General features: G+C 42.4%; 1 protein-coding gene across 2 annotated transcripts in view; it reads left to right on the forward strand.

The window, feature by feature from the left end:
- The first annotated feature begins 6,767 nt into the window (after positions 1-6,767).
- Positions 6,768-19,527, forward strand: part of DOK5 (docking protein 5) — a 174,638-nt gene continuing 161,878 nt past the window's right edge. For both annotated transcript variants that reach the window (XM_002747691.6, XM_017972124.4), the window contains exon 1: positions 6,768-7,055. In XM_002747691.6, the coding sequence (XP_002747737.1) occupies positions 6,990-7,055 (66 nt within the window). In that variant the 5' untranslated portion in view covers positions 6,768-6,989. The remainder of the gene's footprint in view (positions 7,056-19,527) is intronic.

Genomic DNA, 19,527 nt, shown 5'->3' on the forward strand with positions numbered 1-19,527 from the left:
TCAGACAGGCTAATACTTAAAAAAACATAAATCAGATGCCACTTCATGATTTCTATCTTTTAAATAAAATGCAATCCCTTGCTGTGGCCTGCAAAGACCAGAAATGCATTTCCCCTTCCTACCTGGTTCTAGGACTACATTTCCCATCATTCCCTCCTTCTCTGAGCTTAAGCCATAGGACCCTTCCCACAGCCCCTTGAACTTTCCATGCTTTTTCCTGCAAGCTGGCCTTTTCAAACACCCTTCTCTCCAGCTGGAATGTACGTCCCCTGACATTTTCCACAGCTTCTTCTCATCTTTCCTATCTTAACTTATATGTCACCTCCTCAGAGAAGCCTGCCCTTGCTCTCTCTTATCTGAAATAGAATTCTTTGTTACTCCTTACAAAGCACACTGCTGACTCCTTTTTACCACCATCTCTAGCCATTTACATTATTTATTTACTTGTTTATTTTTTCTGAGATATAAGCTCCATGGGGACCGAAACTTTTTTTATCTGTGTAGGTGTGTGTGTATGTTTGAGTGTGCCAAAATTTATTGTAGACAATCTTTGCTCATAGCAGATACCCAATACATATTTGTTGAATGCAGAAAGGAAGGAATGAAGCAATGAATAACTGAAGCAGAACTGCTTCCAGGTTCTCCTACCTGATTTGAAGTCATCTTCCAAGTCATTCTTCTTTAGCTGGCTGAGGACTGATAGAGGGGAGAACAGGCTGTAGAGCAAACAGCCTCCCTTGTTGGTGATAGCCAAGTCATTTTCAGGAGCACTGTCTCACCTTCCAGAGGAAAGGCTGCATATGTTTCTGTGACACTCCCACTGCGAGCAGCAGGCAGCGAGGCCAAAGCTCAAGTTATTTTTGGTAAGGGTATTGGAGAAATGCCATTCCAGCTTCAGCCTTGGTGCTTTGTGGTGCTTGGTGAAAACACAGTCTCTTTTGGTGAAGCTTGGGAGCCCATCCCTGCTCTGGAAAAGTGTAGAAATTTCTGGATTTTGGTACATAATTTCCTGCCCTCAATAGCTAAAGAAGAAGAATGACAATGATAAGGAAGATAATGGGCTGAAGGAAACGCAGAGAGCAGGGCAAGAGTTGTCTATATGTTTAAGCTAGAGTGGATTTCTGCTTTGAATGTGGTAGACCAGATGACCCGTGGATTAACTTCTGGCTCTGCAATGCTATGGTTAGAAGGTTCTGTTTGAGTGCGTAATAAATTTTGTATCCTATCAACAAGATGCCCACATAAAGAAAGAGTACTACTATGTGCATTGTCTTTTGAACTCTCGTTCATTTCATTTTAATTAACGCTTTTAAAATAAGGGCAGTATGAGCGCCTGCCTAGGATTAAGCAAGTCAAGCGCCTATAGTGCAAGATTTAAGGATGCACTCACTCTCAGGGTCATGCCAATGAAGGCTCAGCGCTCGCAAAGCCCTGATAGTGAAAGCTTCCTTAAATTTTATGTCCTAGGTGCCTCACCTCCACTACCCTAGTCCCAGCCCTGGGGAGTGTGCTTTCTATAAGCCAAATAAGATGAGCTTTCTATAAGCCAAATAGGCTGGGCATGGTGGCTCATGCCTATAATCCCAGCACTTTGGGAGGTTGAGGCAGGTAGATCACCTGAGGTTTGTAGTTCCAGACCAGCCTAACCAACATGGAGAAAACCCATCTCTACTCAAAATACAAAAATTAGCCGGGAGTGGTGTCAGGCACCTGTAATCCCAGCTACTTTGGAGGCTGAGGCAGGAGAATTGCTTGAACTTGGGAGGCTAAGGTTGTGGTGAGCCAACATCATGCCATTGCACTCCAGCCTGGGCAACAGAGCAAGATTCTGTCAAAAAAAAAAAAAAAAAAAAAGAGATTGGCTCAAATAAATACAACAGAACATAAAATGGCACATGCTACTTGGAAGTCCAAGAGGTAGTTCTAGCTTCAGGCATGCTTTTATCTCTAGATCTGTCTCTGGTTCCATTTCCTTCTTTCTTCACTTTATTCTCAGCCAGGCTCTCCTTTTGGAGGCAAGACAGTCAAAGCTAACTGTAGACCATTAGGGGTAGGGCCCTCATGTTTTCATCTATTTGCCATAGGGAAAATTTTGATTGGATCCCCTCTAGGTCACATGCTCATCCCTGTGCCAATCCCAGGTGGTGCGTGCTGAATGCCCAGCCTTGATCAGCTGTATGGCCCTGTGATGAGAATGACTGGGGCTGTACTCAGCACTCACACCACCAGAATCATTCACTGTTGGGAGTGGTGAAGTAATTCCCAGACAACAGAGGTAGATCAGTGGGCTGAGGTTGCTTTCACTTCTTCAGTCTATAGCTTTATGGAAATGCCACAGAAAGTTTTGGAATTTTCTCAAGTCATCTCAGCCTTATACATGTGTATGTACACAATTTAGTTGAGATTCTTTGGGCTTCAAGTCACAGTGCCATGGTACCTTAGGCTGGACTCCTTTGGTGGTAAGTGACAGAATATCTTAGTTTGGGGGTTTAAGCGAAAATGGGAATTTTCTAGTTTGTGCAATTAAATAGTCTAGGCGTGGCACTGGTGAGGTACGGTGTGCTAATGGACCTGCCCATTATTGATTCATGTTGTTTTTTCAGTAACAGACCATGTCCAAATGGAAACTTCATTCTCAATTTTCCCGTGGAGCCAGGTGTGGCCATGTGACAAAACACTGGTCTGTGAGATGCAAGAAAAAAAGATGTTTGAGACATCTGGATCATATTTGTATTAGAAGGTTATTTTCCCTCCATGCTTTCTTCCAACTTCCTGGGAAATGACAGGGTATTGGTCTGTTTTCATGTTGCTAATAAAGACATACCTGAGTGAGACTGGGTCGTTTATAAAGGAAAGAGCTTTAATGGACTCACAGTTCCACATGGCTGGGGATGCCTCACAACTGTGGCAGAAGGCAAGGGAGAAGCTAACACATGTCTTACATGGCAGCAGGCAAGCAAGCTTCTGTCGGGGAACTCCCACCTTTATAGAACCATCAAATTTCATGACACTTAGTCACTACCACAAAACAGTATGGGGGAAACCACCCCCATGATTCAATTATCTCACCCTTGACATGTGAAGATTATTACAATTCAAGGTGAGATTTTGGTGGGGACACAGAAAAACCGTATCAGACAATAGCTAGACCCAAGGATGACAACTATGTCTTGAGGTGCCAGAGTTGACCCACAAGCTTGTATCCCTGGGTGGCCTTATAGGACTAAATGTTCTACTTGCCCAGGCTAAACTATCCTCCCTGGATTGTTACATGAAAAATAAATAAACTTTTATCAAGCTTAAATCATTATATTTTGGGATCTGATCATTACAAAAGCTTCACATCTATTTAAATAACTTCTTGGGGTGCTGGATGAGGGGTTCTAACAGTGTCATCAGGATCTGGTTTGCATCTCTATCTCTTGGTTCTGCTTTTTTTTGAAGGCAATTTTAGAAGTTTATTTGATGTATTGGAAAATTAGTGATTAGTTCTCATCCATGTTGACTGTCGGTAGATTTTTGACAGTGTTAACAGGTACATAGGTAACCAAATTATAGAGCTTATTTGGTGAATCTTCATTTTCATTATGTTTTCTGGACAACCACGCACAGATTCAGTATGGGGCCTTCCTTATTCCTTTGGCCCAGACAGCTTTGTTGAGCATGGTATCAATGCTCACATCTGGAGTTCCCATCTCCTTCATGGCAAATTTCCGAATCTCTTTGAGCGCCCAAGGGGTATGCTTCTTGGAGCCTACTCCATGGATACGCTTGTGAATGTTGACGGTGTGTTCTTGGGTCACCACGTCGTTGATGGCAGAACGGCCCTTTTTTTTTTCTCACCACCCTTCTTTTTGGGAGTCATTCCACCAGGTCCAAGTAGGAAAGCTTCTTTAGTGTGGCCTTCACTCTTAGATAAGCCCACCCCTGGGGTTTCATGATGTGTGGCAGCAGCTCCTGGTGTTCTTCCATCCAGATTCTGTTTCATCTGGAGTGTGAGGCTTCCTCCCAGTATTCAGTAAAAGTAACCCAATTAATCGTTGATTGTCCAGCTTAGGTCATGTGCCCATATCTGAACCAATCACCAACCACCAGCTGTCCAAAGGAAGGCAATGGACAGGGTTGCACACGTGAACTGGAAGCAGGGGTAAGTATACTCCAAGTGAAAATGATGACTACTGTGGGGAGAACAAAGTCTGGATGCTGAGGAAACAAACAGAAATGTGTATGACAAATAACAAGCTCTAAGTGTTCAAGATTGAGTGAAAAACACAGAATGAAATCGTATTTTTTTCTGTTAGACATTTCCAGTGAAACTAAATCATGTGTGATAGTGTTTGGCAGCATACGGTTAGGCAGGTTGTGCACTGCACAACTGTATACGGGCTGCTTACATTGCCTACCTCTGTGAATCGTTCTTTTCCCTTTCTGCCAGGGCTGCCTATTGCACAATTTGGACAAGTATAAATGTCCTGTGGATAGTATATCATAGTCTGTACATGTTACATGTATGTCAATTTGATTTCATCAAGCGAAACCATATATTGGATTCCATCTTAAATATAATGATTTAAGATGGATAAAGTTTTATTTATTTTTAAGGTAACAATCCAGGGAGGATAGTTTATCCTGGGCAAGTAGGACACTTAGTCCTATAAGGCCACCCAGGGATCGAAGCTCATGGATCAACTCGTGGGTCTTGCAATTAAAAAAATCACTTGTTCCTTCACATCTAGTTTGATATTTTCTGGTTTGATTAAGTTTCCTCAGTTCCAGTTAAATTCTTTATGGATGTTGATGATAGTCAGCATTAACTATCAAGGGACGGATTTCTCGGGTTTAGTTTTTGTCAGTAATTATTTCCATTATTGTGGGTCCTTCACTTCAAATTCCTTATGCCTTAATTTCTTCATTCTTTGTTTCTACAATACTGTGGTTTTGGTCTATAAATGATGGGTTAGATAAATGTCTTCTATGAACACCTCTATTTTACAGCAACCATGGGGAGCATTTTTTTTTAAGTTCCAATCCTTCAAAAAGAACTCTCCAAATCATTTTACCATTTCATCTCTTTTGGTGAGAGAGTTAAAATTAAAGCATCATTTTTCATAGAATGGCAACATGAAGACAGATGGTTTACTATGTAGCAAAAATAGTTCTCCCTGCCAGAATATTTCCTTTTTGATTGTCCCTATTTAGTCTCCTATGACACATCCTTGGGGGATTCTGTTCTTTAACTGAAACTCATCAACCCAAGGTGACTAAAAGCGAATGTTCCTAGTGAGAAAGGGAAGATTCATATAATCCTAGAGTTGAAAGACCTGTGGAGGTCATGAGGTCAAATGTTCCACTAGTAACTGGATCCTCTTCTCAATAGCTCTGAGCAGAGATCACCCCGCTTTAGCTTGGTCCTTCCAGTGGGTAAGAATTGTCTAATTTCTGATAATATCTTTGCCTTTGTGAATAGTGCAAATGATTAGAAAGATCTTCCTTGGAAATCAACTAGTACCCTCTCTTTCTGTGACATCTGCTCTTCAGAAGAGGAACAGGAGAATGTTTAGAAGCAGAGCTGGGCTCTACACACACCTGTTTTCAGTCGTAGCTCTGATAGTGGCCAGCTGAGAGACCTTAGCAAGTCCCAGGGGCCTAACTCTTCTGAGCTCCAGTCTGTAAAATATGGATGCTGGTACCTAACTCATTATTCCCTTAACAAGATTAACACAATGCACAGCAGACTGGTGCTCATGTGTGTTGGCAATTATCAACTCAAGTATGCTTCAGGGAGGTAATGCAGTCAGGGGCAGGTGAGTGTAAAATCCAGTTCCCTTCTTAATCTTACCGTATAGGCAATATCTCATGATGGCTATGAGAGCTCTACTACCAGGCTAAGGAGGCTTAAATATGGGCCCGGTATGTACATAACAGGGCACCTACCTCAAAAAGTGCAGGGGAGTTTGAATGAGTGAATCCAAGCAAAAGGCTTGGGAGAGTGCCTGGCGCCTAGGTGGCCATCTTGATAACCACAAGGATTTACTGAGCACTTGCTCTGGGCTCAAGCTTCGGGGACAGTGATGAGGCCACGTCTTAGGCCCCTGGAAAACACATTCCAGCCGGAAAGACAGGCTCAAACAGGGAAACTGTGGCAAATGACACCAGAGAGGGTTAGGTCCATGACAGCAAGGAAACCCAAGGAAGCATTTCGCTTAGGCGGTGACAACATCCTCGGATGCCAAGGTCAAGGCGAACCGCGGCAACACCATCTCCTCAGACACACACGCAATGTCAAGGCCCTTCTCGGGAAAAGGGTAGGGGCTGAAGGAAGAGCCGGGGTAGGCGACGGCTGGAAAAAAGTGAAATTTCCTCTCCTCCTAAAATAAGTAACAGGAGCGAGGAGAGCGAGCAGGCTGTAGGCGAGGTGCGGGGGCGGCGAGGGCACGCTCCGGGTCAGCCAGGAGGGGAGGGATCGGAAGGGGAAGGGGCAGGGAGAGGTGGGTGGGAGGCGCGGGGAGCGCGTTCCAGGGCGGCTGCTCCCGGGTGGCCGCAGCCCGGCGCTGGGACCCTTGCGGCTCCTCGTCTTAGCCCCCACCCCTTCCTCCTCCTTCCTCCTCCTCCTCCTCCTCCTCCTCCTCCTCCTCCTCCTTCTCCTCCTTCTCGGCCCCGGGAAGAGGCAGGGCTGGATCCCTCAGCCGCCGCTCCTCCTCCTGGAAGGCAGGCCGCGGAGTCAGCTGACGCCAGCGCTCCAGCCTCGCCTCCCCGCGCTGCGCTCTGCGCTCCCCGAAAGTGGCTGCGAGCCGGCAGCCCACTCTCGGGGTTCGGGGGACGGAGAAAGTGATGTGCGTCCTCTGAAGCCTCGCCCAGCGCCGCCGAAGCAGCGTCACCTCTCCAACTTTCTCCCCACACGACTCCCTGTCTCGACCCTGCCCTCGACCCTCCCCAAAGCCACTTGGGGTGCGCGCTTCTGTGTAAAGGGGGGTTGCCAGCTGTCGGGGATGGCTTCCAATTTTAATGACATAGTGAAGCAAGGGTACGTGAGGATCCGGAGCAGACGTCTCGGGGTGAGTATCGATCCTCTCCGTTTTGCGGCTCGCCGGTTCGATGGTCTCTCTCCCGAGCCAGCATCCCCGGAGGGTGGACGGAGAGTCTCCCGCCCCGCGCCGGGGAATTGCGCGGTGGCTTTCTCAGCTGAAACCCGGGTCTCCGGGGCTGCCACTGTCAGGCCCGCGTCTAGGTGTGTAATGGATCTATCTTTATCTCTTGGATGACTTGGCTTTCTGATGGTGGCCGCGTGTTGGGCTTCAGTGGCCAGTGGAGCCCATCTACTGGAAGTAAATATTTCTCAGTAGCCATGGAAGTTGAAGCTGAGAAACTCGGGCGGGGGTGCCTGCCGGATGCCCCCAGTTCCCCTGTCTTCCCGCCGCCAACTTAACTTTTCCAAGGGATGGACCGGCTGGTTGAGAAAGAGGACACGCAAACTCGGTGTGAACGAGGTCACGAACCCTCTGACCCCATTTCTGCCAAGCATAAGGCGTCTTTGGACACCCCCCACATCCACCTCTGACCCAGGTGTTGTGGCAAAGGCGGTGCGGGGTGGCTTTTGGCCGGGGGTGCCAACTTGAGTAGATACTTGAATATGGATTTTCCCTGGTCATGAACCGGGGTGGTGGATTTCTGTTGCTAGAATAGACGCTGGAGATCCAGGGGAGGGTTATTTAGCCTGGAAACTAATACCTGGCATAACGCAAGTGCTCCCTACATCCTGAAAGGAAGAATGAATGAATCTTGGGGCACTTAGGGACAGATGTTGACAAAGGCCAGCTCCTTTCTTAAAACTCCCTCTTTTTCGCCCCTTTCTGTCTTGGCTCTTCACTGGGGAAGGCTTCAAGAGAGAACCCACCCTTCCTCTCCTTGGGCCTGAATGGTGGTGAAAGAATTCTTGAGACAGAGGGAAGATACTGGAATGATTTTTTTATTTACTAAAAATTTCAAACTAGATCCCTCTTATCTCTTTCCTTCCTGTCAAGTGTTGTCGCTGTTAGAGTTGAACCTGTGCGTTTGGACCAGACGTAGAGGGCGAAAAGTGGTGGGGGATGGTATGCGGGGGGGGGGGGGGATGCGGGGAGGTGGAGAGAAAATGTCCTTTTGTAATGCCTGAAATAATTATGTCAGTAGTGGTATGGAATACCCCTGTTGCTAATGAGTGATGCATTGAGTAGCTTTCTCTACAAATCTGTGTCATTTGGCATCTTTCTCTGATTTGGTCTTTAGACTGTTTTAATGTGCCAGATACTTTTACTGAAAATTGAAAAGAAATTTCACAGTAGGGAGGGAAGCCCTGTGGGGAGGAACATCCGAAATTATTATAAAACTCTTGCCTAATTCGTTTTGGTCTTTTTGTTTCTTCTTTTTTTCTTCCCTGCTGGTGACCATGTTTTAGCAATTATGTCCTGTGTTATTGTGAATATATACATATATAATTAGGGAGAAATGTAACAGAACTCACCATTTCTATCAGCTCTGCCAAACTTTCCTTGGTTTTCTTTTCTGCCATGCAAATATTCTCATCTGCGAGAGGAATCATTGTTGGGGTACTTCACTGAGTGACTCCCAAGTAAAGCGCAAACAATAATAGCAACGTTCTATTTTTGGTATGCTTATAGGCTGGCCAAGTGTTACAATTTTAAGGGGAGTAAGTTAAAGAAAAAAACAACCCACCATTCTAATTTAGCTTTACTCCATCATGTCAATGGAAGGAATTGGTAGGAGACATCCATTCTGTGTTAGGGAGCATTCCAATGGGAAGAGGACATGCATTATTAATGCACAAAATATGAATTATTCATAAGGATCAGAGTTTATGCCAAATTGTGACACATGGTAATTTATCTGAAAGACTGGTTACCATCATTTTCTTGTTTGTGGTAACTGAGATAATTTTTTTCTAAATTATTACAATAGACACAACATAGCCCTGTGTACGTGCCAACATTTATGGACAGATATTTGAAGCAAAAAGAACCGAAATACAGTTCAGTTTGTATTTGTTTTATATTTTACAGCATTTTGGGTGCCAGTGAGCAGTTTACTTTCTTAAGATTTATGCTTTTTATCTGTGTTTATATTCAGACTTCAGAATATCTATTGAATTATGGTTATTGCTCATGGAGAGTAAAGGTCAAAAATATGATCAAATAAATCCGATCTTATTAGTTAGCATTGGTTTTCTCACCAGTTATTTTAAAAAATATTCTTATGGTATAATTTACAAAAGAGGCTGATTACATAGTTGCCAGAACACATTGCAAACCAGAGTTTTAACGGAGGCTGCACATGTTGGTGAAGGATGCTTCAGGGAACAAGCATGGGGTCCCTTTGTCCACAGTCAGGAATGTTAATGGTATTAATCTAGGCTGCATATAGCCTAGAACAGCATGCAACATGTATATTCTAGGAACATGTGCAAGTCTCAATGAGAGGTAGGGCATCTATTTTGTCTAGCATGGAGTGGGCACTTGGTAAGTTCATGTGTTGAAATGTGCGCTGAACTCTACAGTGCATGCGTGCTCTTGCCATTTATAACCTTTAGGAACTAATACAACAGCGGTTTTATGAATGGAATCCAGACCATGTTTGGGAGGGTTTATAATTAAATACGAAAACATTTCATGGTAAGCAGCTGTTCCTTGTGCCAAGGAACGCTTCTTCAGATCTGGAAAAAGACAGGAAGAAAACACATTCTGCTTCTATTCCTTGTTGACCTTTGACCTTTCCTGGCCTCAGTTGTCTGGTTTGTACAAGGAATACTATGTAAGGATGTTCTTGGGAGCATTAAATGAGACATTCATGAAAATGCGATGAATGTATAGAATATTGATTCTGCTTGTTGCTTGTATCATTTTCTTTAATCAACGATGTGTTAGGATTGGTGGAAGGATATAGGAATTATGTATTTCCTTATCTTTCTATGTAGAAGTGTACAAAGAAGTGTTTAATGCAGTTCCAGATTTTTTCATTGATTGGATGAAACTTTTGCAAATTATATACATATATTTGTATGTATGTCTATTTTTATACATAGGAATGAATACATACACACAACATATGTATATGTTGTATATACATATGTGTATATTGTATAATATGTAATATACATATATATTTATATATGTGATCGTTTTAACAGGACAGGAAACAGTCTAAAAATGTTCCCATTCCAGTGGGTCACAGATAAGTGGTCACCTTCATTTGAAATCCTAAACAGTTTAAGTAATGAAGCAATCAAATATGTATAGATTTATTCTCTTCTTTAAACAGCAAAAAGCTTAATGAAATACAACCCATTTAACTCAAAAGTTTCAGTATCCTCACATCTGTATTCCCCAGCTTAATCCCCATGGGCTCCTGGAGGTCTCCAGCTGTGCACTGAGTACCGAATTTGTTCAGGAATGTCGACATTACTATTTGGGGGGCAGGGGGCAGGAGTGGGGCAGCTGGCTATAATTATCTGACTAATCCACAAAATGCACTAAAAATTTCTTGTTAGGGGAGAGACAAATCAGGCAATTTGTTCAACATTAACCTGCTGAATGTGTGACTCAGATGGCACCATATAACAGCTCTCACTTAGTTTCTTTCCTTGCAGTGGAGAGAATCTTCCAATCAATCATTGTCATGGCTTGTCCACGATGCAAGCTTCAGAACTAAAACTTGGGTCTATCTATCTATGCACAATCCCTCAGTTACTTGCCTTTAAGTGACATTTCTGTGCTCTTGTCTACCAAGGACATATCAGCTTGGACCTCTTCTCTGACCTCTGCTTATGTAAATTCTCCTGTCTACCCCACATCTCTTGGATGACTCACAGACCTGCTGCTCCTAGAGTCATCTCCATCTTAGCCGCTAGAAGTCCCAGCATTTTGGTTGCGTAGGTAAAAATCACAAGCAAACCTTGGTGTCATTTCACTCTTCTCCCCTCATTTCTCACCCCTACAGGCAATCCATCAGGAGATCTTGCGGGCTCTGTCTTTGAAATATATCTAGAATCCGGCTCTCATTGCACACCACCTGGTCCAAACCCTCATTGTCTCCTCCCTGTAACATTGCAACAATCTTCTAATTTGACTTCCTGCCTACGCTTGTTCCCATTAGTCCCTTCTCAACACAGCAGAGTGTTCCTTTGGAAATATACCATAGGTCGTGTCACCTGGCTTCTGAAGCTGTCAGAGGCATTTGAACCAGAGCAACTCCATCTTGAATAGGAGCTGGGTAAAATAAGGCTGAGACCTACTGGGCTGCATTCCTAGATGATTAAGGCATTCTAAGTCAGGGGATGAGATAGGAGGTGAGCACGAGATACAGGTCATAAAGACCTTGCAGGTTGCAGTAAAGAAGCCTGCTAAAACTCACCAAAACCAAGTTGGCCATTAGCGTGACCTCTGGTTGCCCTCACTGCTACATGGTGCTACCCCCACCAGTGCCATCACAGTTTACAAATTCCGTGGTAACCTCAAGAAATTACCCTATATGGTCTAAAAAGGGGAGGCATGAATAATCCACCCCTTGTTTAGTATATCCTCAAGAAATAACCATAAAAATGGGCACCCAGCAGCCCTCAGGGCTGCTCTGTCTATGGAGCAGCCATTCTTTTATTCCTTTACTTGCCTTATAAACTTCCTTTCACTTTACTCTATGGACTTGCCCCGAATTCTTTGCTGTGAGAGATCCAAGAACCCTCTCTTGGGGTCTGAATGAGGACCCCTTTCCTGTAACGAAGCCATTGGTGACTTTCCATTTACTGCCAAGAAGTCTTATATCAGGCCCTGAGCCCTGTGCTGCCCCAGAAGCCTTCCTTTCTCTTACTGTTCTCTCTACTTGGAATGGTTTCCCCACGTGTCTCCTCCTGGCTCACTCTCTCATCAGCTTTATCCATTTCTCAGCTGGTGCCTTCTCAGTGAGGCCTTTCAGAACACTCTATTTCTTCTTCCTCTCCTTTCCTTCTTTATCTTCCCTTTTTTTTCCTCCCTGGTCTTACTACCCTCTCCTTCACTTTTTTTTTTTTTTTTTATTGTCTATATACTGCCAAGGACATGTGAGGCTCCATGAGGGCTGGGACTTATTTTTTTCTCCCTCCCTCCCTCCCTCCCTCCCTCCCTCCCTCCCTCCCTCCCTTCCTCTCCTTTCTCTCTTTTTCCTTCCTTCCTTCCTTTCTTCCTTCCTCTTTCTCTCTTTTTTCTTCCTTCCTTCCTTCCCTTTTTCCTCTCTCTTTTTCTCTTTTTTCCTTCCTTCCTTCCTTCCTTCCTTCCTTCCTTCCTTCCTTCCAACCGTCTTGCTCTGTTGCCCAGGCTGGAGTGCGGTGGCGCCATCTTGGCTCACTGCAACCTTCATGTCCCAGGTTAAAGCAATTCTTCTGCCTCAGTCTCTTGTGACTACAGGCACGCGCCACCACAAACAGCTAACTTTTGTATTTTTAGTAAAGACAGGGTTTCACCATATTGGCCAGGCTGGTATTGAACTCCTGACCTCATGTTCTGCCCATCTCAGCCTCCCAAAGTGCTGGGATTACAGGTGTGATCCACCACTCCCGATCTTCTCTCTCCTTTCATCATAGCTGTCCCCTGGTGCCTAGAACAGGTCCAGCGCAGAATGTGCACCTGATGAAGATTTGTGGAATAAATTGAGGGCCCCATCACCGTGTAGTAGCTTAAGAACCTAGGCTCTGATGTGTGACTCTGTTAAAAATCCCAACTCAGTGACTGGTTATGTGACTTCTGGTGAGTTATTTAATATTTATGAGCCTCTGTCTTCTGTAAAAAAATGGAGACTCACCACTCACCTAATAGATGATGATGATCATAAAGAGCTTAACACAATGCTTGACACAGTAGAAACCCAATTAATGATGATTAGGTCTCTCACTCCTACTTGCAGTGTGGTTACAGACAATGACACTTAGCTAGTTATAATTTTCACTGTTTGTACGGCAATTGTTCTTATCCTCAAAGAACTTGTTTTTTAGTTAGGAAAACAAACTTAGTATCCATGAAATAATTTACAAGTACCAAATGTTGCTTGGCATTGATAGTTGATACAGAAGGAATTTAGAAGATTTCGCCTTTTGTAAGATTTTCCATGATTATGCACAAATGGCAAAGATATGAAATAAGAAGAAATACATCTTCATATATCTTTAATTTGAGTGAATTCACTGAACTAGAAGGTATTTTTGTTAAAATGGGGACCATTTTCTTTTGTGGCAGAGAAGACATTTAAAAAATTGGTCAGCTCATGTCCAGGTTTTAAAAATAAATATTTTCTAACTCTTTGATTTTACAGTTTCATCTGATCCAGTATGCCAGAAAGGCTTTAATGTTTCATTTGAGATTTTTAGATATAGATGTTCAGGAATCCATGCATTTTTTTATGGCACCATGACAAAGTCATGGTCATAATACGAAAATTATACAAATAGAATAAACTCATCATATACTATTTATTTTTCCTTTTGAGATGGAGTCTTGCTCTGCTGATGAGACTGAAATGCCCTGAAGTGACCTCTGCTTGCTGCAGCCTCCATCTCCCAGGTTCAAGCAGTTCTCCTACCTCAGCCTCCTGAGTAGCTGGGACTACAGGTGCATGTCACCACACCCACCACACTCAGCTAGTTTTTGTAGTTTTAGTAGAGTTGGGGTTTCACCATGTTGACCAGACTGGTTTTGAACTCTGGACCTTAGGTGATCTACCCGTCTCGGCCTCCCAAAGTGCTGGGATTACAGATGTGAGCCACTGTGCCTGGCCTCATCATATGCTATTGTTATGTAAACATATGTATGCAGATGCACACATATGCACATATACACTCGGGAAGATATGTGAAGTTCAGTTACTCTTTAAGAAAAAGAGGCTTTGGGATAACTTTACTAGTAGGGAAATTTATGGCCAGATAGACTGTGTATTTATATGTACATCAGTCAGGACAACTCGATTATTTTGGCTCCATTTGAATCAGCTTCACTGACGTGGTTTCTGTGTCAGAAAGGCTTTCCAGCTGGTATTTCAGTCATCTTCATTTGATTGTCCATGTGGATGATATGATTAATTGTGCATAAAGTCAGCCTTTACATCATCTTCAAAACTGATTTAAGCCAAGAGTGGCCAATTTAGTGACTTTGTGTAAAGACATAAACCAAATTAGTGATATGATTTTCCCCACATCTGCCAATGTATTTTTAAAATCATATTTATTAGAAGACTAGAAATATTTATTTATAAAGCAGCTTTGCAATATTTGTAGGGAATTGTTATCTTTCGTATTTTAAGAACTTAGTTTTCCTGGAAATATATTTTCTTTCATTTATTTTATCATCTCTTAAATATTTCTTGAGTACCTATTAGTGTTAAGCTTAATGTAAACCGCCTTAAATAAGACAGATACAGTCACCATCCTCAAGGAGTTAACAATTTATTTTGGATTTGTGTTATTAACAAGAGATTAATGTATTCACTATAGTTAAAGAGGAATTAATCTGCATTACAGGTCAAATATTGAAGTGAAAAGATACGTGTGGATATTTCTCTGTTCTATTGTGGAATGAGCAAGGGCAAATTTGATTTTTCTCTAACTCTAGGAATTTGATCCTAGTGGGGTGGAAATTAAACCTTTGGAGATTATAAGCCATAAAGAAATTACAATGCCTCCCTCCTGCAAATCCCCGTTCCTGTGAAATTCAAAATAAAATTGTGAGTTTAGAAATGCCGCATGATATATGTGTATGTTTAAATTAGAATAGCTTCTTTCTAGAATGCAGATGGCTAAATTTTGGATAAGTATTTGGAAGCTGGTTTTTGCAGAGCAGTTGTGGGGACTGTCTTCATTTTACTTGTGTTCTCATCCTCTGTTTATGTCCTGGAGACCAGAGAACAAAGACCTTAACGGTGTGTTTTGTGTTCTTAAACTGAGTTGTTAACGAGGTTCTAGTGAGAGGAGGTAGTTGACTTTTCTGAGACAATGCTTGTAGCTTGTATGAGATTCTTACAGAAGTTTGGACCTCCCTCCCCAGCCTCTTCCACTTCCCACCTGCTATGCCTTCTTAAAGATTAAGATCAACATTTCATTTTTTTAATTGAATTTTTATTTTTAGGTAATTGTTATGTTCAGATGCAGTTGTAATAAATAATATGGAGAGATACTTCATGCCCTCTACTCAGTTTCCTCCCAATGGTAACATCTTTCAAATTTTGACAGTGTAAGAACCAAAATATTGACAATGATATAGTTAAGATACAGAATATTTCAAACATTTCATCCCCTGGAGGATCCTTCATGGCCTTCTTATACAGCTGCCTCTCCCTACCCTGTTTCCCATCCCCCTAATCCCCTGACAATCACTATCTGTTTTCCATTTCTATCATTTTGCCACTTCAAGAATATTATGTAAATGGAGTCCAGGCTCGGTGGCTCATTCCTGTCATCCTAGGACTTCAGGAGGCCAAGGCAGGAGCGTCTTAGGCAACACAGTGAGACTCTTAGGCAACCAGTCTTAGGCATCATAGTGAGACTCTGTCTCTACAAAAGACAAAAATAGAAAATTTGCTAGGCATGGTGGTGCATGCCTGTAGTCCTAGTTATTTGAGAAGCTGAGGTGGGAGGATCACTTGAACCTGGGACGTTGTGGCTGCAGTGAGACCTGATCACTGCAGTGAGACCTGCAGTGAGACCCACAATACTCCAGCCTGAGGGACAGAGCAAGATGAGACTGTCTTAGAATTTTTAAAAAGGATATAATATAAAAGAACCATATAGTATGTACCATTTGGGGATTGGCTTGCTCCTTCCTTCCCTCCCTCCCTCCCTCCCTCCCTCCCTCCCTCCCTTCCTTCCTCCCTCCCTCTCTCCCTCCCTCCTTCCTCCTCTTTCCCTCCTTTCTTCCTTCCTTCTTTCCCTCCCTCCCTCCTTCCTTCCTTTCCTCCACTCCTTCCTTTCCTCCTTCCCTTCTTTCTTTTCTTTCATGGAGTTTCACTCTTGTCATCCAGCTGGAGTACAGTGGTGTGATCTTGGCTCACTGCAACCTCTGCCTCACGTCCAGCTGGAGTATAGTGCTGTGATCTTGGCTCACTACAACCTCTTCCTCAGCCTCCTGAGTAACACCTGCCACCATACCCAGCTAATTTTTGTATTTTTAGTAAAGCTGGGATTTCACTACATTGGCCAGGCTGGTCTCGAACTCCTGACCTTAGGTGATCCACCCACCTTGGCCTCCCAAAGTACTGGGATTATAGATGTGAGTCATTGTGCCTGGCTGGGGGATTGGCTTTTAAAAAACTTCAATGTACAAAAACAAGCAATGGGGAAAGGATTCCCTGTTTAATAAATGGTTTTGGGAAAACTGGCTAGCCATGTGCAGAAAACAAAAAACAGACCCCTTCCTGACACCTTACACTAAAATTAACTCCAGATGGATTAAAGACTTAAACATAAGACCTAACACCATAAAAACCCTAGAAGAAAACCTAGGCAAAGCCATTCAGGACGTAGGCATAGGCAAGGACTTCATGACTAAAATGCCAAAAGCATTCGCAACGAAAGCCAAAATAGACAAATGGGATCTAATTAAACTCCAGAGCTTCTGTACAGCAAAAGAAACAGTCATTAGAGTGAATCGGCAACCAACAGAATGGGAAAAAATTTTTGCAATCTACCCATCTGACAAAGGGCTAATATCCAGAATCTACAAAGAAGTAAAACAGATTTACAAGAAAAAAACAAACAAACCCATTCAAAAGTGGGTGAAGGATATGAACAGACACTTTTCAAAAGAAGACATATATGAGGCCAACAAACATATGAAAAAATGCTCATCATCACTGGTCATTAGAGAAATGCAAATCAAAACCACATTGAGATACCATCTCATGCCAGTTAGAATGGCAATCATTCAAAAATCAGGAGACAACAGATGCTGGAGAGGATGTGGAGAAATAGGAACACTTTCACACTGTTGGTGGGAGTGTGAACTAGTTCAACCATTGTGGAAGACAGTGTGGCGCTTCCTCAAGGACCTAGAAATAGAAATTCCATTTGACCCAGGAATCCCATTACTGGGTATATATCCAAAGGACTATAAGTCATTCTTTTATAAAGACACAGGCACATGTATGTTCATTGCGGCACTGTTTACAATAGCAAAGACCTGGAACCATCCCAAATGCCTATCGATGATAGACTGGACAGGGAAAATATGGTACATATACACCATGGAATATTATGCAGCCATAAGAAACGATGAGTTTGTGTTGTTTGTAGGGACATGGATGAATCTGGAAACCATCATTCTCAGCAAACTGACACAAGAACAGAAAATCACACACTGTATGGTATCACTCATAGGCGGGTGTTGAACAATTAGAACATGTGGACACAGGGAGGGAGCATTACACACTGCGGTCAGTTGTGGGGGACTAGGGGAGGGATGGGGTGGTGGGGAGGGTGGGGAGGGATAATGTGGGGAGAAATACCAGATATAGGTGATGGGGGGAGGGAGGCAGCAAACCACCTTGCCATGTATGTGTATCTATGCAACAATCTTGCATGATTTGCACATATACTTCAGAACCTAAAGTACAATAAAAAAAATATATATATTTTAAAATAATGTTTATAACTACTAGAAATCTTGCTGGATACTGTCTCATTCTACACACACAAACAGAAAATTTATTTGGTGCATAATTTTTTTTTTGCAGTGGGAATAGTGTAAGTTTGAGACTCACACTAGTTTGGATCTCAAGTTGGCCACTTATTGGCTCTGTGGCCTTAGGGAAAATTGCTTATTCTTTCTGATCTTTGCCTTACTTATATACAAAAAATAAGGATAATATACGAAAGATGAGTATAGCAGGCTCTTAATCCTGTGCCTGACTCATAGGAGGAACGCAGTGAGTCATCCTATTGATTTTTGTTTTTTATTGGTAAGAGGTTGGAATGGTATTTTCAGTTTACTGTCTGTAAGAACCACAGCCTGGTAGATGAATTCAGTCATATTCCAGCAGAAGAGTCATGTTTTTGGTAATAAAAAAAATAAGGTTGTGTTCTGTCTTCCTCTTGCTGTTGACTTCCACAATATATTTTTGTAATATTGGGTTTATTTAGGAGCCACCAATGAAATCATATCTTAGAACATAAAGACTTGAATATATTAGCCAAAATGGCAGACCTTTGATTAAAAGTCTGGCCACAGTATTTTTGTCTGTTAACTCTTAACAGTGCTGTTCAAATGTGAGATTTATATGTCTGGAGAGATAATTTTAGGGTAGTAAACAACAATCAATCATAAAATAAGAAAAAGTATTATTTATTGTTCAACATATTTCAAAGAGTTGGTGACTACTAGGTCTTTTCTAGAAAGGACCATCCTAACAGGTGTGGAGGTTCAGGGTGACAGCATCATATTTCGTTATATTAATTAGTTTTATATTATGTTACATTTTATGTTTTCTTTCAAGTGATACTGGTTTCCAATTTCAGATAAGAATGTGTGCTTTCCTTTAAATAAGGCTTATTTATTTAAAAGAGTAAAGTAACTTAATTAATGTCAATTTACAGTGCAGGTATTATATTACCATTCAGTGGCAAAAATTTTGGAGGTAGGTGATGGTACACAGATGCAGTGTGAATCCAAAGGGTGCGAGCCTGAAGCTGGGAAACTGCAGACCAGTGTACTTATTTTTCAAAGTGGGTTTTCTTAAATTTCTTTACTTATAGCTGCCATATGGCATCATTTTATATAAGTGACTTAAAAATTAGGTGCTTAGGGAAGAGTTCCTATGCACCCGTGACCATCCTCTTACAACTATCCTCTGATATCACCGTGTATGTTACCTCTCACCCCCCAAAATCTGTACAACCTTATTTCAATTTTGCCCAAGCTCTTATTTTTTCTTCCCTTCAGTCATATGTACAATGGATACTGCTGTGATTACCAGAAAGAGAAACTAATGAGTCTCATGAATGGACTAACTCAAATTAGTTGAAACTCTGGTATTGAGTTCAATGCTTTTATTTAATACAAGTTTCAATGTTTAGAAGAGCAATTAAACTCTTAGAATTCATTTTGTTATCTTAACACCGTACATTAATTCAATAAAAAGCAAGTTATGGGCCGGGCGCGGTGGCTCAAGCCTGTAATCCCAGCACTTTGGGAGGCCGAGGCGGGTGGATCACGAGGTCAAGAGATCGAGACCATCCTGGTCAACATGCTGAAACCCCGTCTCTACTGAAAATACAAAAATTAGCTGGGCATGGTGGCGCGCGCCTGTAATCCCAGCTACTCAGGAGGCTGAGGCAGGAGAATTGCCGGAACCCAGGAGGCGTAGGTTGCGGTGAGCCGAGTTCGCGCCATTGCACTCCAGCCTGGGTAACAAGAGCAAAACTCCGTCTCAAAAAAAAAAAAAAAAAAAAAAAAGAAAGTTATTTTCCAAACTGTTAAGAAATCATACTTCTTTGCATCTCCTAGCAAAATCAACTCTTTATATTAA

This window comes from Callithrix jacchus, chromosome 5 (assembly GCF_049354715.1).
Source record: "Callithrix jacchus isolate 240 chromosome 5, calJac240_pri, whole genome shotgun sequence".
In the NCBI taxonomy this organism is placed as follows: Eukaryota; Metazoa; Chordata; class Mammalia; order Primates; family Cebidae; genus Callithrix; species Callithrix jacchus.